The following is a 22,752-nucleotide window of genomic DNA, read 5'->3' as shown; positions in this document are numbered from 1 at the left end:
GTGAGTGTTCAAATATTTTTCAAGATAAATTCTAACAAAATGCATTCAAAAATAAATTTAAATGCTCCAATAAGACACATTTAAATCTCAGAGCAAATAAAACCAATATAGACCAAAGATTGATAAACGGACCCAAGACCCTTTCTTTGTAAATGTTTTATTACTCTTTATTTGCTGGTGTGTTTGAAGTTCAGAGATTCTCCAGGGTCTGTCGTGATCAGATCTTTCAAAGTTATTTCTTCACATGCTGAGGTCACCGTGAAACATCCGATTGCGTGTTTGAGAGACACGAGCAGCACCTACAAACCAGATTCTGCATAGTCCTGCAAGTCAAAGAGAAATGCATGAAATAGTCTGCAGTGAGCACATACCTATATAAAAAGTCAGAAATCTAGAAGTAGCTAGAAAGAAAAATTCTAGAGTTAATCTGTAGCAGGATCTGAAGCGTCTCGGCTCTCACGAGATCAGAGAGAAAAGAACAGAGACCCTGCTGTACTGTAGCACACATCCTACACCCTACAATGCACGACAAGCAACGCAGGGCTCTAGTTGTGTGCACGTTCAAAATAAATTAGGGGTTCAAAGGACAGCTAATCTGATGCTAATCAAACTAGCATTCAGATATCATGTACATTAACATTCAACGGGAGACAAAGAGATGTTCAAAGCAAAAAATATATTTACAAAATAAACTTTCATTATAATTTCATTGTATTATTATTATTAGTAGTAGTAGTAGTAGAAATTCTTACACATTAAAATTGCATGCGTTTAAGCGACTCTATGCTATGTCCACGTGGTAAACACGTGGTAACTGCGCTCCTGTTGCAGAAGACCAATCGTTTCTATAAACTGTGCATCGTTTCAAGATCTTACAATATATTTCTGCACCGTTTCAAGTTATTTCCAGTATAAACAATATTATTAAAACAAACTGAATACCTTAATGTAACTAAAGCCAGAAACACCAACTCTGCACGAACCGTTCTCCGCGTGTCTGTGTGACGAATGTCTGTCTGAGCGGAAACACGTGCGTATAAACGTCTGGCTCATTAATATTCATTACGCAACGTGATGTACACCCAGTAGGAACAGTCCTCCCTTGTTCCCATAATGTTTGAAAAATGTCAAATTTAATGTTTCCTTAATGTCTGTATGAGGGAAAACTTTTTAAAAACATTATATAAATTTTACATTTTTAACGTTTGCATGAAATTCAGAAAAACATAATGGGAACGTTAGTAACTTTTTACTTTATTTTTATTTTTCAAATCTAGGATATATTTCCATAGACTCTTAAAATATTATAATATTACATTTGTTCGTTTTTTTTTTTCTCAGTCTTGACTATATGTTTACATTCGTCCGTGTAACTGTATACAATAAATACACCAAACAGTCAAAATTTATAAATAAAGAAAGTGAGGAATCTGTGAGGAATCTATAAATAAAACCAGCATTTTTCCTCATTTGATCACAAGATCTTTATGAATGTTTTCGAAATAAAATGTAATGATTTTAAATTGCCAATCAATTGTAATAAATATGCGTGGTAATTCATTATGCAATTTCCATATGCATACAGCATCATCCATGTTGTATGCTTGCAAACCCTTCACGTATGTTCTGAAAGGGGACTTTTATTTTGACAGCTCTCGCGGTCAGAGCGTCTGATGATGTTTGTGTTGTTTTCTGCTCGTGCTCAGACTGCAGCGATGCGCTTCATCCGAGTCTGTTTTTATTCCCTAAACCCGTCGATCACAACAATATCGTGATTTATCCACCAATATCTGTCTTTGCTCATCGATGGTCGTAAAATGGCGAGCTCTTCCTCCAGACCTTCAGCTCAAGGAGGCACAGGTTTGATATAATGTTATTAATCTGCGCTATTATGTTTATATCTCACTGACATGACTGAAGCTTTGAAGACAGACGTGTGTCTTTATAAACATTAATGTGTTTGAGGTTACATTATCAGGTCTACCATTGAATAAACCCATTCAGTGTCACATGGCTATAATAAAAATGCTTTATAATAAGATATTGAATAATGTTAGACTGTAAATACCACATATATATATATATATATATATATATATATATATATATATATATATATATATAATTCATCTCGATGGTAACAATAGTTTCTTCAAAATTCTAAAATAAAACCACACAACAGTAGTTATGTTAATGTTGCAAAAACAAAGGTCACCATTGTAATTGTTAAAGTTTTAACTTTTTCAAACCTCCATTATTCACGCTACGATCCCAGATATTTAAGCACCGATCCACCCCCCTCATTCATCCGTATGTGTCTCCTCAGAGACGGACCGTCTGCTGACCCCTGTGACGGGATACGGCTCCGGCGATCTGAACGGTGGGCGTCCCGTCCTGGACGTGAGCACCCCGGGGTCACAGCCGCGGGCCGAGGAAGAGGAGGAGGCCCTGAGGAGGAAGCTGAAGTACTTCTTCATGAGCCCGTGTGATAAATACAAGGCTAAAGGCCGCAAACCCTTCAAACTGGCCCTTCAGCTGCTCAAGATCATCATAGTCACTGTACAGGTTAGTGTGTAACAGTGTAACATATACATATATGTGTAATATATTAAGCCTGTGTGTGTGTTCATGTCTCTGTGTGTGTCAGCTGGTGCTGTTCGGTCTCAGTAATCAGATGGTGGTGGCGTTTAAGGAGGAGAACACAGACTCCTTCAGGCATCTGTTCCTCAGAGACTATGTGGATGATCCGGCCGAGCCGCTGTGTGTCCACACGCAGAGAGACGTCTATGATCACATTCACTATGCCATCAAGCAGGTACTGAGCCACACACACTTACATTCATTTATATAGTTATACTAAGACTCGTCAAGGGTGCATTAAATCGGTCAGACGTGACGGTAAAGACATTTATAATCCTGCTAAAGATTTCTGTTCATCAGAGAATCTTGAAGAATACACTGTATCACTGTTTCCACATAAATATGCAGTGTCCACATAAATAATCAGAAATGTTTCTTGAGCAGCATATTAGAATGATTTCTGAAGGATCATGTGACTCTGAAGACTGATGCAGAAAATTCAGCTTTGATCACAGAAATAAACTAGATTTTACAGTATATTCACACAGAAAACAGACATATACAATTGGGATAATATTTCAGAGTTTTACTGTATTTTTTGATTAAGTAAATTCAGCCTCAGTGAGCAGAAAGAGGCTTTTCTCAAAAACATTAAACTCCATTTAAACTCTAAACTGTTGAATGCGAGTGTAGCCTCGTTTCATTAATGAAATGAGTTGAACTCACTAAAGACGTTAACACTGATTGCTACAGTCAGTGTTGTTTCAGGAACTATTGGCTAAACAGGATGTTAGCAACATTAGCACATCAGATGAATGATGAAACACTGACCTTAATGTCGAAACGCTGAGCAGCGATAAAGCAAGTGATTATTTATGCTGCTTTATCTCTTTATTTGAAGATTATTTTCTCAAATCAGTGCTAGCGTAATGCTTACTACATTCTGTACAGTAAATGCAAAATACTGCATAAAGTTTTAAACAAATACTACACCAAGCAGTAAGCCGTATGCAGTATAGTATCTCAGACAGTTAGCTCTGTTTTTTTATTGCACAGTTTAGCAAATGTAGATCGTCTGAGCTCATGCATACATTCTGGAGACGGTATGCCAGCAGTAGTTCACCCCTCTCTGTCTCTCTCTCTCTCTCTCTGTCTCTCTCTCTCTCTCTCTCTGTCTCTCTCTCTCTCTCTCTCTGTCTCTCTCTGTCTCTCTCTCTCTCTCTCTCTCTCTCTCTCTCTCTCTCTCTCTCTCTCTGTCTCTCTCTCTCTCTCTCTCTGTCTCTCTCTCTCTGTCTCTCTCTGTCTCTCTCTCTCTCTCTCTCTCTCTCTCTCTCTCTCTCTCTCTCTCTCTCTCTCTCTCTTTCTCTCTCTCTCTGTCTCTCTCTGTTTCTTTATCTATCTCTCTCTGTCTCTCTCTCTCTCTCTGTCTCTCTCTGTCTCTCTGTCTCTCTCTCTCTCTCTCTCTCTCTCTCTCTCTCTCTCTCTCTGTCACTGTCTCTCGTTCAGTACCTGGTTCTGCCGCAGACGTCGGTCGGCAGGTACGCATACGTTCGAGGTTCGGCTGAGAATGACAGCGCTCTCTATCTGTGCCAGCGCTACTACAGGAAGGGCACCATCGACCCGGTTAACGACACCTTTGACATCGACCCTCACATCGTCACCGGTGGGCAGAAAATACATGTTTTGTATATCACACAACGATATACAAAATTTGTATACACTTTTTTTACTTTGACTGTATCACTGCAAAAAATGATTGGAATTTTTGTTGTGTGATTTGTTCCAGGGCCAACATATAAATATTATTCTTATACCAAGATACCTTTATTTTAAGTATTTTCTGATAGAATGTATTCAAATGAAGTGAGTTTAAAGTGATGTTAGTGGAGTATGGAAAATTTAACTTAATCAAAGTGGGAAATGTCTCTCTTTTTTCCCTTTAATGTTTGTTATTTAAAATAATAATAATTGTATTTATTATTATTATTGGTAATATGTAATTTGTAAAAAATAAAAATAAAAAAAATATTTGAATAATTGTATGCTATCTAATGATTTTATTACAAAATAATAATTTGGTTTATTATTATTATTATTTATAATATTTTTCTTACCAATATACAGGTGCTGGTCATACAGTATAATTAGAATATCACCAAAAAGTTTATTTATTTCACTAATTCCATTCAAAAAGTGAAACTTGTATATTCTATTCATTTATTACACACAGATTGATATGATTCAAATGTTTATTTCTTTAAAATTTGATGATTATAACTGACAACTAAGGAAAATCCCAAATTCAGTATCTCAGAAAATTAGAATATTGTGAAAAGGTTCAATATTGAAGACACCTGGTGCCACACTCTAATCAGCTAATTAACGCAAAACTAATTAACCTTAATCAAAACTCAATTAACCTTTAAATGGTCTCTCAGTCTAGTTCTGTATTCTACACAATCATGGGGAAGACTGCTGACTTGACAGTTGTCCAAAAGACGACCATTGACACCTTGCACAAGGACGGCAAGACACAAAGGTCATTTCAATAGAGGCTGGCTGTTCACAGAGCTCTGTGTCCAAGCACATTATTAGAGAGGTGAAGGGAAGGAAAAGATGTGGTAGAAAAAAAGTGTACAAGCAATAGGGATAACTGCACCCTGGAGAGGATTGTGAAACAAAACACATTCAAAAATGCAGGGGAGATTCACAAAGAGTGGACTGCAGCTGGAGTCAGTGCTTCAAGAACCACTACGCACAGACGCATGCAAGACATGGGTTTCAGCTGTCGCTTTCCTGTGTCAATCCACTCTTGAACAACAGACAGGGAGTGGTGTTGGCACAGTGGATAAGACACGTGCCTTTGGTCTGAGAGACTCGGGTTCGAATCCACTGTGATAAGAGTGGCTTGACATAAGGAAAGCGATGCTCAGGGACACCAATGTGTCCCTGAGCAAGACAGAGGCATGCAACATCTGACATATGTAGCAATTGTAAGTCCCTTTGTATAAAAGCATCAGCTAAATGAATAAATGTAAATGTAAACACACAGCGTCAGAAGCAACTCGCTTCAAAAAGGACTGGACTGCTGCTGAGTGGTCCAAAGTTATGTTCTCTGATGAAAGTAAATTTGCATACAGTGCCAAAGCTACCAGTACCTAGTTTAAGGACCATTGTATCCCTGTTCTGAATTGGCCAGCAAACTCACCTGAAATTAACCTCATGGACAATCTATGAGGTATTGTGAAGAGGAAGATGCGATATACCAGACCCAACAATGCAGAAGAGCTGAAGGCCACTATCAGAGCAACCTGGGCTCTCATAACACATTGCTGCAGTAATTCAGGCAAAAGGAGCCCCAACTAAGTATTGAGTGCTGAACATGTTCATACTTTTTATTTTCATACTTTTTAGTTGGCCAAGATTTTAAAAAATCCTTTCTTTGTATTGGTCTTAAGTTATATTCAAATTTTCTGTGATACTGAATTTGGGATTTTCCTTAGATGTCAGTTATAATCATCAACATTAAAAGAAATTAACATTTGAAATATATCAGTCTGTGTGTAATGAATAAATATAATATACAAGTTTCACTTTTTGAATGGAATTAGTGAAATAAATCAACTTTTTGATGATATTTTAATTATATGACCAGCACCTGTATTTTTTATAGTTTTGAGCATAAACACAGTTTGATTAGATATCAAGTCTATGTTTTCTGAAAAATGTAAGTTATTTTGCTTCACAAGAAAATGTCTTTTTTAAAAATCTCTTTAGATATTTGTAATGGAAAACAAGACAGAAGTGCCAATTAAGAATATATATATATATATATATATATATATTATTTTTTTTACAGTGCTCCACTCATGTTTACAGTGCTATTATTTTCAATGCATTCACTCAACGATGGCAAAAAATGTTTAACAGTCATTTCACTATGAAATATGCCACAATATGGGAGTAAATTTGGTTGCAACTTTCATTACATGCCAACTTTTTCGTTTCTCTAGACTTGGTTAAATTAAACTGACTTCATTGTAAATGGATTCTGGGATTGTCTTCTCCACAAAGGATACACATGATGCTGCCTGATAATCATCTATAATTACTATAATCAAACCCATCTATCTGAGAGCGCAGAAGAAATACGCTGGAATAGTGTTCGACATTAGCAGTGATTCCTGCAGATGCTCCCTAAGAAGTCGTCTCACTAGGGTTCATAGCAAATGAAGTTCTAAACAGTCTGAATGTTGCCTGGCAACACAAGGCCGCTGTCTGTTTGAATCCTCAGTGATTATAATTGAGGCGTTTCAATCGGAGTGCTTTTATTCTCTGTTTCTGGTCGTTTTAGACTGTATCGGAGTGAATCCACCACTGGACCCCTTCAATCCACCGCAAGACCACTACAAGAACATCACCCTCAATTTCCAAAAGTGAGATTCACACACATCCTAATATATAACAAATCTATGAGGACATACTAAACACTTCCTTTGTTCATGTATGAAATACAATAATCACAGACCAACACACATAGAAGATTATTTGCTCATTTATCATAGGGCAATTTTTTTTTTTTTTTTGGAAAATGAGATTTATTTCATCTTGTTTTACTGAAGAAGTAATTTTTCCATTGATGTATGGTTTGTTAGGATAGGATAATATTTGGCCGAGATGAAAATTGGAGAAAATCACCTTTAAAGTTGTCCAAATTAAGTCCTTAGCAATGCATATTACTAATCAAAAACGATGTTTTAATGTATTTATGGTAGGAATTTTACAAAATATCTTCATGCAACATGATGTTTCCTTAATATCCTAATGATTTTTGGCATAAAAGAAGAAATTGATCATTTTGACCCATACTATGTATTGTCGGCTATTGCTACACATATTACCATGCTACTTCAGACTGGTTTTGTGCTTGTGTTTCTCCTAAAAGGCTGGTTTAGGTCAGTCTCGGGGCCTGAAGTAAATGTAGCTCAGTAGCACACACACACACACACACACACCGATCACTGATCTGTGTAAATGTGCAGTTTTTTGCATAATTGTTGCTCAAGTTCCTCTCTCTCTCGTCTTTCTGTCTCTCCTCAGGCTGATTAATGTGACTATCCAGTTTCAGCTGAAGGCGATAAACATCCAGACGATTATCAATAATGAGATTCCCGACTGCTACACCTTCTCCATCACCGTACGCAGCACACTCAACTCGATTTACCAAATCAAATAACCTTTCAGGAAGCAGTCGTGTTATATTACCATTCAAGAGTTTGGCGTCTTCACGATTTCTAATGTCTTTTGAAAGAAGTCTCACCGAGGCTACATTTCATCAAGTGAAAAACGGAGATCTTTTATTATCCGACTATACTGTAACCTGGATAAAATAGGATTGTCCTACATATGTGTTTCAGATCCTGTTTGATAATAAGGCTCACAGTGGGAAAGTCAAGCTGAGTTTGCTCAACGAGGCGTCCATTAAAGAGTGCAGAGACACCAATGTGTCGGGACACGGTGAGACCACGCTCATTTGAGTCTGTGTGAGCTCCTGCTGAAGCTGAAGGTGTCTCTGTCTCTCTGTGTGTGTGTGTGTGTGTGTCCAGCGGACAGTTACGCGCGCGTGGCCTTCGATGTGCTGGTGGCGGTGGTCTGCGGTCTGTCTCTGGTGTTGTGTGGACGCTCCATCCTCAGAGGAATCGTCCTGCAGAACGTGAGTCATACAAATGCTCTAATGTGGATCGTTTGGGAGTATGTTACATTTGGGATGAATAAATCAAACGCATGTCGGTAGACTTAAAACAGACATGGACTAGTCTGTGAATATTAAACCAGTAAGAGCTCATTTAAACATGAATCCAGCCTGTGCTGCATGTCTCTGGTTTGTTTAGGGGATGCTCATAGTGTCTCACTATATAAGGACATGAACATCATCTGCAGAGCTGCTCTGAAATCTCATGTCATATACACTGAAACATTGCTGCAACTAAAGTAAATAAACGGTCATGGGAAATAAAAGTTCCATTTAACTTGAAATTGTGACAGAAATGTATTACTATTGTATTGTAGAAAGTACCTCTCAATGTAAATAATAATATTTCAAACTTGATTTTTTTAATGAGTAATCACATAATTTACCTTCCATGTTTAAATGTTTGAAGTAAACCAGTAAAGCAATTTGTCTGCCAAAAAAAAGAAATTGTTTAACTCTTATTTGACTAAAAAAATTATTAAATTGTTAATGTTTCATGCCTTCATTTGAGTACAGGAAAAGTTCAAATTCATAACAGAATTCTGAAGTTGTTGTTATAAATTTAATTGATTAGACATGCTTGTTGATTATGTAAAATAAAATAAAAAAACTAAATTGAACTAATTGTTTTACAAACAGTTTGGTAACTCTAATCACATAAATAGATAAATATATAATAGTGCTGTAGAATAAAAAAATTATAAATGTTGTAGAAGTTTTTAAAACTAAAATTTAATTTAACCATTAAAATAGTAAAAAAAAAAAAAAGTATATTTTGGGAACATTTAATGTATTTCATAGAGCCCTAAAAATTATTCTAATTAGATAAATATATTTTTTCATTATTATTTTTTGATGACTATAATTTCATTTAACTGTTAAAACTGAGTCCAGAAAAATAAGGAATGTAATCCAGTAAAAGTCCAAATGGAATTTTGAAAAAGAATCAAACATAGTCAGTTGATTTGACAGGGCTCTTCCTGAGATGTTATTTGTTATTTGTGGATCTGACTGCCGGTGTGTGTGTTGGCAGGAGTTTGTGTGTTATTTCCGTCAGTCTCTGGGCCGCTCGGTGAGTTGGGGCGACCGTCTGGAGTTCATCAACGGCTGGTATCTGCTGCTCATCATCAGCGACGTTCTCACCATCATCGCCTCCTTCATCAAGATCGCCATCGAGACCAAGGTGACACACACACACACACAGGTTACCCTCGAGTGCCGGAGGTCCCGCTGTGTCTGAGAAACTTTGTGTTGCTGCAGAACCTGTCGTCGTATGACGTCTGCAGTATTTTGATGGGAACCTCCACTCTGCTGGTGTGGGTCGGCGTTTTACGATACTTCAGCTTCTTTCAGAAATACAACGTGAGTTTATGCATTCATTCCTCCATTACAGATACGATTGTAGTTTTTATTCATGTTTTGAGTTATTTATTTATTCATGTATTTTAATCTTAATTTAAATCTTAGTTAAATTGATTGTCATTTATTAGCTTTTATTCATTTTTATTTCAATTCTAGTTATTTTAGTACATCAAAAAAGTTGTTTCGGGTTTTGTTTAATTTTGTTTCATTTTTGACAGTCTTTGTGAGATTCACATTTCCTCTTTCTTTGAGGAATTACGGATCTCTCGAAATATTTCAGATATTACCAAGATGTTAAGATGTTGAGACGATGTGGATGTGTTGTCAGATTCTGATCGTGACTCTTCGAGCTGCGTTTCCAAGCGTGATCCGCTTCTGCTGCTGCGCTGCTGCTATTTACTTGGGCTACTGCTTCTGTGGCTGGATCGTCCTGGGACCCTACCATGCTAAAGTATGTTCTGTGTCAATATTATATTACCCTGATAAAGTCTGATATATTTCTTGACTATCATGTCCATGTCTTGTGATCTCTGTCTCTCAGTTCCGCTCTCTCTCTACGGTGTCCGAGTGTCTGTTTTCTCTCATTAACGGAGACGACATGTTTGCAACGTTCTCGGAGCTGGAGCAGAGCGGGATGCTGGTGTGGGTGTTCAGTCAGATCTATCTCTACACCTTCATCTCGCTCTTCATCTACATGGTGCTGTCGCTCTTCATCGCACTCATCACCGGAGCCTACGACACCATCACCGTGAGTCCACTTCACTAAACCAGAAAAAACATTTACATTGATTCAAATACAATTAATGTTCAATGTCAGGAAATATTTCACATTTTCATGTAGTTTTTTAGTTTTTATAAATGTACTTTAAAAATAATATTAATTTAAATAAATAACTCAGAACATCCAAGTTATAACCTCGATTTTGCAATGAAAAAGTCAGAATTGTGAGATAAAAGTCACATCTTTAATTTAACTGTGAGATATGAACTCAGAATTCACAAACGTCAGAATTGTGAGATTTAAAATTGGAATTTGCGAGATGTGAACTCATAATTCTAAGAAAAAGTCTAAATGCTAATCAGACAACTCAAAATTGTTAGATGTAAAATAAATTCTGAGAAAAGTGAAAATTGCGAAATGTAAGCATTTTTTGCAGTTTTGAAATTTTTCTCAGAATTGCAAGAAGCAAAGTCAGAATTTCAAGAAAGCAATTGTGAGACAATGTTGCTCACTTTTTATTTTTTTATTCAATGTGTGGGTGGGGGGGAATGAATTGCGAGAAGTAAATGCTGAATAGTTAATATCTTGCAACTGTCTTAAAGGGTTAGTTCAGCCAAATATTAAAATTATGGCATTAATAACTTACCTTCATGTCGTTTCAAACCCGTAAGACCTCCGTTCATCTTCGGAACACAGATTAAGATATTTTAGATTTAGTCCGAGCTTTAGTAGAGCTCTCAGTCCCTCCATTGAAACTGTGTGTACGGTCTACTGTCCATGTCCAGAAAGGTAAGAAAAACATCATTAAAGTTGTCCATGTGACAACAGAGGGTCAGTTAGAATATTTTGAAGCATCGAAAATTAGGGATGGGTACCGAAACCCGGTATTAAACTGGCCCCGGGGCTAAATTATGAAAGGCCGTAGTATCACTAAGATCTGACGGTACCGGTTCTGCTTTCGGTACTGGAGGGGGAAAAAATTAATGTACTATGTATTTTTGCTTAATAATGTTATCGTGCACATTTTATCTCACCAAACATTTCTAATGTGCGATCATATTAAGACGTTTGTCTGTGAGATCTGCGAGATCGCTCATGCGCGCCTCGGAGGCTGTCTGTCAGTCACAAACACACACACACACACACACACCACAACGAGCGTGGCACACGCACAGATATAACAGTATGCAAACTCCCACCTAGTAATAAAGAGTGACGATGGCGAAGAGATTTGCTTAATGATGTTATCGTGCACATTTTATCTTACCAAACATTTTTAATTTGCGATATTATTAAGAAGTTTGTCTGTGAGATCTAAGAGATTTCTCATGCGCGCCGCGGAGGCTGTCTGTCAGTCACACCCACACACAACAAGAACGAGCGCGACGAGCACACACACGCGAAGAGGATGTTCACATATCTCGTCTTTTGCGTGCTCAAGTTCGTTATTTCAAATGCAGGTGCGCGGTATGCATGCTCATAATGGAAGCGACGCGGTCACGATGCACACATTTTGGTCCAAAAATGGCAAAAACGACGACATTATTCAGCATTGTCTTCTCTTCCGTGTCTGTTGTTAGAGTTCAAAACAAAGCAGTTTCTCATATCCGGTTCGCGAACGAATCATTCAGTGTAGCCGGATCTTCTTGAACCAGTTCACCAAATCGAACTGAATCGTTTTAAACGGTTCGCATCTCCAATACGCATTAATCCACAAATGACTTAAGCTGTTCACTTTTTTAATGTGGCTGACACTCCCTCTGAGTTAAAACAAACCAATATCCCGGAGTAATTCATTTACTCAAACAGTACACTGACTGAACTGCTGTGAAGATGAACACCGAGCCGAGCCAGTTAACGAACGAAAGATTGACTCGTTCAAGCTGTTTTCTCTGTGTATGTGTGTTTTGTGTTCAGCATCAAGCCCATGAGGTTCCTCAGGTGTGTGAGCTTCACCGGTTCATCGCCGAATGCACCGACACACCGACCTCCGGAAACTTCCACAGCCCAGAGCCGTCCACGTGCTCGCTCCTCTGCTGCTGCAACTAGAGAGACTGTGCTTGTGAAGGGGATTCTGGGTAACATTCATTACTCATCTCGCACACACAGGAAAGGAGGAACACGCTCTTCTTTGTTAGTTTCCAGGTTGTTGCTGCACTCACAGAGCATCTCAGCATGCAGCTTTTAAATCTGTTATAATTAATGAGATGAATGTGTTTTTGTGAGAGTCGCCTGATGGTTTTTATTCGTTCACAGCTGTGTATTTTATGATTTTATGATTTTAGGCTTTTTTTAATACAGTTTAACATGTTAAGATATTAATGCTTTGTCAGCAGAGGAGCGTTATATGGATGATAATGTCTTTATTTCTTCTCTAGTCAGTGCTTTGTTTCAGATGTTTCTCCACACGAGTGAGTGTGTGTGTGTGTGTGTGCGTGTGTGTGTGTGTGTGTGTGTGTGTGTGTGTGTGTGTGTGTGTGAAATTAAAGTGAAAAAAAATAAGCTAAGCATTGCTTCGTGGAACGTTCGTACACTGCTGGACCTGGTCGAAACCCCGGACAGGCCCCACCGCAGGACAGCACTGGTGGCCCTGGAGCTTGCAAGATATAATATCGACATTGCAGCTCTCAGCGAGACCAGACTACATGGGGAGGACTCCTTGACAGAGGTTGGTGCTGGGTACACCTTCTTCTGGAAGGGGGTCCCCGAAGGCATTCGTCGTAATCATGGAGTTGGCTTTGCTGTGAAGTCTAAACTGCTGCAGCGCATTCCGGAAACCCCTATCGGCATCAATGAAAGATTGATGACATGGCGCATTCCCTTGGCAAAGGAACGCTTCGCCACTCTCATCAGTGCATATGCTCCAACTCTTGATGCCGAGCACAACATCAAAGAGGATTTCTATAGAGCTCTTGATGCCATCCTACAGAAAACCCCAGCTACAGACAGAATCATACTCATGGGAGACTTCAATGCTAGAGTGGGTACGGAGCATATGGTATGGAGTAAAGTCATCGGCCAGCATGGTGTGGGGAAAATGAACCGCAACGGGCTCAGACTCCTCTCTCTCTGTGCAGAGCACCAGCTGGTCATCACTAACACCATCTTCCAGATGAAGAACAGGCTCAAGACCACCTGGCAGCACCCCCGCTCAAAACACTGGCATCTCCTGGATTACGTGATTGTCCGTCAAAAGGATAGACGAGATGTCCTTACCACTCGTGTTATGCGCGGAGCTGAGTGCTGGACTGACCACCTCATGGTCAGATCCAAATTACTCATGAGTATTCAACCTCGTGTTCCGAGGCGAGCCCCAAACAAGAAACTAAACTGCACAGCGTTGAACAACCTCACCATCAAAGACAACCTCCGACGGCTCCTTGCTGAAAACCTCAACATGATCCCGGAGGAATCAGCTGATTGGCCAGCTCTACGCCAGGCTATTCATAACGCTGCTTCAGAGGCGCTTGGCCAATCAAGGAAACATCACCAGGACTGGTTTGACTGCAACTCAGCTGAGATACAGTCACTTCTTAAAACCAAGCATGAAGCCCATAAAGCTCTCCTGTCCTGCCCTGGATCTCCTACCCATAAAGCCACTTTCACTGCTGTAAGAGCAGAAACCCAGCGAGCCCTTCGGACTATGGAGAACATCTGGTGGGTGAAAAAGGCGCACGAAATCCAAAACCTGGCAGATTGCAATAACACTCAAGGCTTTTACGATGCCATAAAAGCATTGTACGGCCCCAGGAAGCGGGTGATTGCTCCAGTCCGATCAGCTGAGGGGTCTACGCTCTTCAAGGACCGCCACGAGATTCTTGCCCGTTGGGTAAATCATTTTGAGAATCTCTTCAACCACACCAACCCTGTTGACCAACACATCCTGGATAATCTGCCAGACTTGCCACCAACCATGCACCTGGACACTCCACCACTTTTCTCAGAACTCCGGCAAGCTATTTCAGGGCTGAAAAACAACAAAAGCGCTGGACCCGATGGAATCCCTGCAGAGATTTTCAAACATGGAGGATACACCCTCACGCGTCGCCTGCACCTCCTGATTCAAAACATCTGGGAACATGGGACCCTCCCACAGGACTGGAAGGATGCTAACATTGTTGTCATATACAAGCAGAAAGGAGACAGAGCAGTCTGTGGCAACAGCCGTGGGATATCTCTCCTCTCCATCGCAGGGAAAGTACTGGCCAAGATCATGCTCAGCAGACTGGTTGAGCACATCTCGGAAGCTGTGCTTCCGGAAACGCAGTGTGGCTTCCGGAAGACCAGATCCACAACAGACATGGTTTTTGTCTTGAGGCAGCTGCTGGAGAAGAGTCGAGAACATCACAAAGACCTTTACGTAGCCTTCATCGATCTCAGCAAAGCCTTTGACACCATCAACCGTGAGCTGCTCTGGAAACACCTATCCAAAATTGGGGTACCACCCAAGTTTCTCAGCATCCTACAGCAGCTGCATGACGGGATGCAAGCCAGAGTCCTCATGGGAGAACTCCAATCAGAGTCTTTTGGGGTAAACGTTGGGGTGAAGCAAGGCTGTGTCCTGGCTCCGATGCTCTTTAACATCCTCCTCTCTGCCATCACCTGCCTTTTCCACCGTGTCCTGGGACATGAAGACGGTGTCCATGTGGAATACCGACTTGACAGAAGCCTTTTCAACATTCGTCGGCTTCAAGCTCACACAAAGACAAAGACCCGCCAGATCTGTGAGCTTCAGTATGCTGATGACTGTGCAGTCTTAGCCCACAGCCCAGACTCTATGCAGTACGCCCTTAACACAATATCCAGTCTGTACCAATCTTTCGGCCTACAGGTTAACACTCAAAAAACCGAGGTCATGTTCCATCTCACCACCCCCGTTCCCACACCCCCCAGTTTTCACATAAATGGTGTTCCACTTAAATCAGTGGACCACTTCACCTACCTCGGCTCCACTCTGTCTTCAAGCAGCTCCCTTGACACAGAAATACACACTCGGATAAATAAAGCCTCATCATCTTTTGGACGCCTACGCAGCAGGGTTTTTGAAAATCGTAACCTGAAGGTCAGTACCAAGGTTGCTGTTTACAATGCGGTATGTCTCTCCACTCTTCTTTATGGGGCAGAGTCATGGACCTCATACCGCCAGCACATCATCCACCTAGAGGCCTTCCATATTCGCTGCTTACAAAAAATCCTCAGCTTGTCCTGGAAAGATCGAATCCCCCATACAGTCATCCTCAGCAACACCGACTCAATCTGTATGGAAGCTGCTGTGGCCAAAAAACATCTGCGTTGGATAGGGCACACCATACGCATGCCTGAACATCGCCTGCCCCGCCAAGTCCTTTACAGTCAACTAGTGGGTGCTAAACGTTCCGCTGGAGGGCAAAAGCGTCGTTTTAAGGACTATACCAGGGACCTCCTAAAGCGGGCAAACATCCCCCTCACGAAGCTAGAATCTCTGGCACTTGACCGATCAGCCTGGCAGGCCACCTGTGCCGCTGCGGTCTCTCAAATACACCAAACCAACCAAGACCAACGATCCATGAGGCGAATCAAGAGACACCAACGGGCGGCTGGTACCCCCCTGGTATCTGGTTTCCCCTGCTCCATCTGCGGTCGAGTGTGCGGCTCAAGGATCGGACTTTACGCCCATGAGAAGTGGCACCAGCGGCAAGGTTGCTGAACCCCCACCCCCCATCCCTATCCCTGGAGCAAGAGTTATCATCGAAAACGATGGACAGCTAAGAAGAAGTGTGTGTGTGTGCGCGTGTGTGTGTGTGTGTGTTTTACAGGAAGCATAGCTTGCAGGTTTATCTTGTCATTAATATTAATGTGGTTAGTCTATCGTACCTGTCCCTGCTGCATCTGCTCCTCTCAAACACACACACACACACACACACACACTGATGTTTGAGAAGCCTTGGGCATCTTGAGAGCTCTTCTCTGCTCATCAGGGAGGTTCTCGACTGACACAGACATGCTTTGATTGTTGTCTGTGTTTTTGGTCGATGGCGAGCTAATATCTGTCTATTAATGCCTAGCTCCATTAATTGTTAGTTATTAGCTGGGTTAATTCCTTTAAAGCATCCCCATGAGGGACCGAACACCAGCTGGATCTGAATGCAGGACTGAACGGGAATGTTTGCAATGTCTCGTTCTGATTGCGGTGTTATTTATGAGCTCTCGGTGTGTTATATTCGTGATGTTAGTCATGGACTTCCAGCTTGTGGCAGATTAACATCAGATCCGTTCATGTGTGTTTCATCGAGCGCTCTGAAACTGATTAGATTTGTTGTTCTGTCGTGAGGAGGACAGCGGCTTTGCTTTTATGTAATCGTTTCTTACCCAGAATGCCTTTTTGATGTAGTTTCATGACATACATTGAGTTTACTGCTGTTATTTGGAGGATGTGTGATTTAAAGTACTTGAAATGCTGTTTTGTTGAATATTTTAATTTATTGTGTCTAACTGTAAGCTGAGATGCATTTGGCTTTTGTTTCTCATAAGTGGTATTCTTGTTTTTTAACAAAGGGATTATTTTTTTTTTTTTACAATGCACAATTTTGCACATTTTTAAGCTGGTAATTTATTTGGAGAGACTATTCTGAATGTGTGTTTGTGGTTTGTGTATGAGTTGATATGAATGCTCTTCATTATGATCATAAACACAGACTCGTTTTAACACAAATCTCAAATAAAACACATCTGTGAATGTCAACATCAAACCTTCTGTCTTTTTTTTATTTGTGGACTGAATCACTGAAGCTTTTTCTGCCCATGTGTCAACAAGAGTCCTTTATGTCTCAATGTTTTTATTTCCTGAAATATAACAACAGAATAATAATATCCAGTATTAAACTAAACAAAAATAGTCATATGATAATGTTAAGAATTTCTCCTTTTGTGCTGCTTGGAAGAATGAAGCTCAGGTTTGGAACGACATGAGTGTAAACTCATATAATAACATTTTTGTTTTTGATTTCACAATTTTAAGTGGACTTTAATTTATTATGTGCATAGCTTGACATAAAGAAAACAACGGTTTTTTTTTTTTTCAAAGACAAAAAGCAGTTGCTGACGTGTGTCAATTAAAATAAGAAAAATGTAGATTTTTACCTGGTTTAGTTTACTTTAAAACTTATTTGCACTTCTTTTAAATAAATGCAATTTTAAGAGATATAACATCTCTTTTACAGCTTGCATTTCTATCTTTTTTTCAGAATTCTGATTCTTAAATGCACAATTCTGTCTTTTCTAAGAATTTATTTATATCATGCAAATTCACTAAAAATTCTGAATTTACATCTGATTCTGTTAACTTTTTTTCTCTGAGTTCTAATTTTATATCTCATAATTCTGCCTTTTTTTCTCCATTTTCTGAAATTACTTCTCCCAATTTTGACTCCCCCCCCCTGCAACCCAATTTATGTTGTGCAGTTCTGAGTTTTTTTTGTTAATAGTTTTTCTCAAAATTCTGAATTTTCGTCTCACAATTCTAAAATTAGTTTTCCCTCAGAATTTGTCATTTATGTCATGCAAGTGCGATTTAAACGGGCAATTCTGAGAAAAATTAGTGATATGACCTTTTTTCCATTATTTGAACCCTTTGGCAGAGATGAGCTTCCGTGGTGGAGACCTGCTGGTCTAAAGTGAGTGCGCTGACACAGATGCTCCAGTAGATGGAGCAGTGAACATCATGAGACTACAGCTGGAGGAGGGGCTGTGCATCAAGAGCCAGACTACTGAAGAAAACAGACACAATAAAAATGACATTGATAAATGAAAGCTGGCAAACCATTGGAATGCCTCTGCGCTTCAGTCACAACCCCAGCGCCAAGAGCACAGATCTACATTCACCTAGAGACACAGACTGAGTTATTATCACAAGGAAAGCCAATCCTTCACAACACAAACACAAGAACATCATATGACATTTGAGAAGATAACCGAACCTTCTGATGGTGGGAGACATGTGTTTTAAGATGCTGTTGATGGGTGGTGTGATCAGATGTGTCTTTGGGTCCTCTTAACTCTCTCATGCATTATTCAGTGCAGGATGGAGCCGCAGGAAGCACAATCGACTATCAGACGGACTGATAGACTGAAGACTGGAGCCCAAGGGAGAGAAGAGAGCGCAGTTCCTCCATGTCCTGCATTAAAGGTGGCCTGTTACCTGTCAGTCTGTCACCTGAGGCCTGAATATTTCATGCATACGGCGTTTGTTTCAGGCGATCACTGTGCTCATGTAGAGTCATGTTGAAGAGGCTTTTAAAAGCAGGTGAAGGACCTTGACAAGAACAGACCAGAAGTGAAGCCAAGTGGAAACAAACCCAGTTTTCTCAGCATTCACACTGTCCTAAACAGTGAAAGTGAAATTAATTCAAGTGCATTAATAACTGTTTGAATATATATATATATATATATATTTTTTTTTTTTTGTACTTCCAGAAGATGAATCTGCAGACCTGTGAGCACAAGCATGACATGTATTACAAGAGATATTGCCAGATGTAAATGCCTTTCAATCCCTCACATCATTTTATTAAAAAAATCAGTTCATGAGGTGAGGAATTAACAGTATTATCATTTTTGTACGACTTCCTTGATTATAAATAATGTTTTATAATGCATATCTTATTAATGGTGTCCCTGAGAGCATAGTAAAGGCTCATTTAAAGTTCCCAGTGTTTTTACAGTAGGCTACATAAATGTTTTCTTAAATGAAGTTCATTTTACCTAAAGGCTAATGTACTGAGACAATGTAATTAATGCTGTTATTTAGTCATATTTCCGTTCTCATAATCGTCCTGCTGTTTGAGGGTGTTTCGGGCGGGATGCATGCGCGAGCGTGTGCTTCGTTAACGTTTATAAGCTGCATGTTAATCAGGTGCAGTTTCTGTCTCCAGGGGAACCGCGCGCATGTGCGAACGCGACGGTGTGCGCGCGCAGGACGCTGAGCGCGGGATTTGCATGCGCTGGCATCTCCACCCGTACAGAAGTGTGTGTGTGTGTGTGTGTGTGTGTGTGTGTGTTCACTCCCAGTCCATCTGCGTGTTTGTCTTGAGCGTGTTTTTGATTCAGAGTGCGTAGTATTTCTTCTGTCGTATCAGAGACGCTCTTCAGGCCTTTCCCTGTGTTTACATTGACTTGCCTGATATTCTCATATTATCATAGGAAGGGAATTATACACTAACCAGACCCTTTTCCTGTGTCCTTGGTTCAAGAAGTAGGTTATATCATACTCTTTTTCACTTTAAGCATGTGATAAACAACAACAAAAAATCAGAGAGTCATGAGCCAAACCAACCAGCTTATGAATCACTGTGCAAAAAGGTATCTGAAAAGACAAAGTGTGTGCTTAAATTATTTATAATCATTGCTAATGGCGTAACTGAAATATGGTACAATGCAAAACTTTTTAAATAAAACGATAATTCACCCAAAAATGAAGTTAACTCTTTATTTACTCACTCTCAAGACAATGACTTTATTTTTTCAGACGCATACAATTGGAGTCATTTATGGAGCTTTATGAATGGCTATTGAGATTTTGAAGTCCAATAAAGTGCGTCTGTCCTTCATAAAAAGTGTTCCACATGGCGCCCATGGGTTAATAAAAGCCTTCCGAAGCAATCAATGCTTTTGTGTCAGAAAAATATCCATATTTGAATCTTTATAAACCGTAATCTCAAGCTTCCACTAACTGTCCTACGCTCTTCATGAGTAGTGTTTCTGCAGATCATGTAGGATGTAGATGCAGTGTAAGCTCTGGTCAGAATATGCTAGTCTCGTGAGAACCAAGTTGTGTTTACAGCAAAGGAAAACCAGTCTCCCCTTGGTTTATAGTGAAATTTAAACACTTCCCACCAGAGCTTACACTATGCTATCTGCTGGAACGCCACTCTCTTATGAACGTACTTATGACAGTTAGCAGATGCTACAGATTTTAATTAATTATACAATATTGGTGACCACCATTTGACACTAATAGTGTTTAAAGAATAATGTTTTAATGAAAAAATGCTGGAACTTAACTCATAGTTTTAATTAGAAAACATGGCATCTGGTCACATACCGATGATCACACATCATCTGGCAGCAGGAGGACAAATATATAATAGCATTCAAATCTCAAATCAAATCTGATATTACAATATTTTTTTAACATTTGCATATGATTGTTGCATTTTGCCCCCTAGTTGTAGAAAACAAATAGGATTGAACTTTTTTCCTCCTTAGCTTCTGCTCTGAATTTCCGCATTGGGCTGTTTTTGTTTTAGGGAGTGTTTGTTCCTGTCATGTTTCTAGCTCAGGCTTGTGTTTTGTGTGAGTGCCAGTGTTCTCTAGCTGTTTTGCCCAGCTTCAAGGCTGAACGCTGGCACTGGGAAGAAAACAATCAGATAAATAGCATAGGAAGTGAGTGGCGGGTCTAATGCCCCGCCCCTTCCTACCGGTTCGGCACCGGCTCTTACCACGAGGGTCAGGATATTTCCTCCCTTTGTGTCCGCTACTGAACGGGGCCAAAACGTCCGTCAGGCAACACACTTACATTTGAGCGCTCGGAGGTCTGGACTCTCTAAAATGTCACCCTTTATTTTGCCTGGATACTCTGCTGTTGCTAAGCATGAGGTCACCGCACAACTCCAAAAGCTCTATGATGTCATAGGCTCTCTCAACATACAATAAATCCAGCCTGGTTTTTGGCACCTAAATAAAATAAAGCTGCTTCAAAAGGTTCTTCAAGCGATGCCAGAGAAGAAGCATTCAGTCAAAGGTTATTTAAAGAACCAATGTTTTCATACCTTTTAATAATCTCAAGAACCTTCTTTCACCACAAAGAACCTTTTGTGAAACAGAAAGGTTCTTCAGATGTTAAAGGTTCTTAATGGAACCATTTAGACAAAAAGGTTCTGCTATGGCATCCCGAAGCACCTTTATGTTTAAGAGTACATGTATATTCTGTAATATTTCTATGTGGGTATGTACAGGAGCCTGTCGAGATTGACATGTGTTTGTATTTAAATGATGAGGTTGAAATTAAACAAAACTAGGAAAGCATGAGCTCATACAGAACCAGGGGTGACCATTGACATCTCTATTCAGTTTTGTAATGCTATTGTTGCCAATACAATTCATACTGACAGATCTGTACGACTGTGCTCATGGGACCCGGTAAAAACTGCAGAGAATAAACACAACAGGAGTTTTGTGTATGTGTGTGTGTGTGTGTTGCAGAAATGCATCGGCTTCTGCTAGAAGAACATTTACATGCAGCTTTGTTTGTCAGAAAAGGAGAACACTCACGAGACAGAGAGGCAGACAGACATGCCGAAAGCCCACCCTGTGTCCCACCGTCTCAACAGCGCCAGAGAGAAAGGAAGACAAAGACTTGCATGAGAGCAGCAGCAGTCTAGAGGCTTCTCCAGAGTGTCTGGGAAAACAGGCTTACAAGCAAACGCTACCAAACCGCATTCAGATAATAGAACAAATATGTATTTTGCACATATGAGCATGCATTCAAACTGTCCACTGAGCAGATTTTAATGTGCTTACACAGGTGTCTTTAAAGGGTTACTCCACCCTAAAAGGACAATTTTGTCATTTCACGTACATCATCATTATACGCGAAGACTTTATTCAACAATTCCTCTCCTCTGTTTTATTTGCACACAAAAAGTATTCATTACAGTCGCTTCATAATGTTACGGTTTAAACACTGATGGCGGACTATTTTGATGATGCTTTCAATACTTTTCTGGACCATGACAGTGTTATTTACTTGGCAGTCTATGGGACAGTCAAGAAGTCTCCCGGTTTTCATCCAATCTTAAATTGTGCTCCGAAGACAAACAAAGCTTTTACAGGGTTGGAAATCTTGTAAAACGATTAATGACAAAATTGTAATTTTGGGGCGGAGTATCAGTTTTAAGCAGCAGGCCAAATAAATCTGTCTGAAATGTCCTTCTTGTTTAAATACACCTCTAAATGCTAAACCAGAACCTATTTGATTTACTTTCACCCCCAAGGTTTAAAATGTTATATGTATAAGCATGTGGTTCTCAACTGGTGAGCTGCAAATCGAAAATGTTGTGCACAAAGAGACAAAAAAAAAAAAAATCTGAAGTGTAAATAATAAAACAATATTATCATGCATAGCCATAAAAGCAAAGTAAATAGGTGTGTCAACCTTTAAAGAGGAGAAAATGCTGCCAAAATCCACCAGATGTCAGTTTTTTTTCTATTCGGCTTATGTCTTTTGGTCAAGGTGTTATCCATGTCCTGCAGTAAAACATAAATTCTCTGCTGTTTTAGTATCAAATACTATTACAGCTTT

General features: G+C 39.8%; 2 protein-coding genes across 3 annotated transcripts in view; one reads left to right on the top strand and one right to left on the bottom strand.

The window, feature by feature from the left end:
- Window positions 1-22,752, bottom strand: part of rangap1a (RAN GTPase activating protein 1a) — a 321,818-nt gene that overhangs the window by 74,216 nt on the left and 224,850 nt on the right. The window lies entirely within an intron of this gene.
- On the top strand, window positions 1,656-17,143 carry mcoln1b (mucolipin TRP cation channel 1b). 2 transcript variants are annotated; one of them, XR_008152974.1, is made up of 14 exons: window positions 1,656-1,860; window positions 2,327-2,565; window positions 2,648-2,815; window positions 4,087-4,243; window positions 6,935-7,016; window positions 7,681-7,777; window positions 7,998-8,097; window positions 8,187-8,293; window positions 9,366-9,515; window positions 9,593-9,694; window positions 10,023-10,145; window positions 10,236-10,442; window positions 12,333-12,830; window positions 16,168-17,143. XR_008152974.1 is itself a non-coding variant. In XM_052551057.1 (13 exons), the coding sequence occupies exons 1-13, from the start codon at window positions 1,818-1,820 to the stop codon at window positions 12,462-12,464; spliced, it is 1,707 nt and encodes a 568-aa protein (XP_052407017.1). In that variant the 5' UTR covers window positions 1,656-1,817; the 3' UTR covers window positions 12,465-12,891. The 2 variants fall into 2 exon arrangements, 1 of the variants encoding a protein (XP_052407017.1); XM_052551057.1 differs by lacking the exon at window positions 16,168-17,143 and having other exon boundaries at window positions 12,333-12,891.

The sequence above is a fragment of the Carassius gibelio genome, chromosome B3 (genome assembly GCF_023724105.1).
Source record: "Carassius gibelio isolate Cgi1373 ecotype wild population from Czech Republic chromosome B3, carGib1.2-hapl.c, whole genome shotgun sequence".
Taxonomy (NCBI): Eukaryota; Metazoa; Chordata; class Actinopteri; order Cypriniformes; family Cyprinidae; genus Carassius; species Carassius gibelio.
This window is presented reverse-complemented; position numbering and strand designations above follow the sequence as displayed.

Bases quoted from the DNA above. Each gene is read 5' to 3' on its own strand.
- mcoln1b (XM_052551057.1), top strand. From the start codon at position 1,818: ATGGCGAGCTCTTCCTCCAGACCTTCAGCTCAAGGAGGCACAG. The intron at 10,146-10,235 runs GTATGTTCTGTG...TCTGTCTCTCAG, and splicing joins TGGGACCCTACCATGCTAAA to TTCCGCTCTCTCTCTACGGT. The intron at 10,443-12,332 runs GTGAGTCCACTT...TTTTGTGTTCAG, and splicing joins GAGCCTACGACACCATCACC to CATCAAGCCCATGAGGTTCC.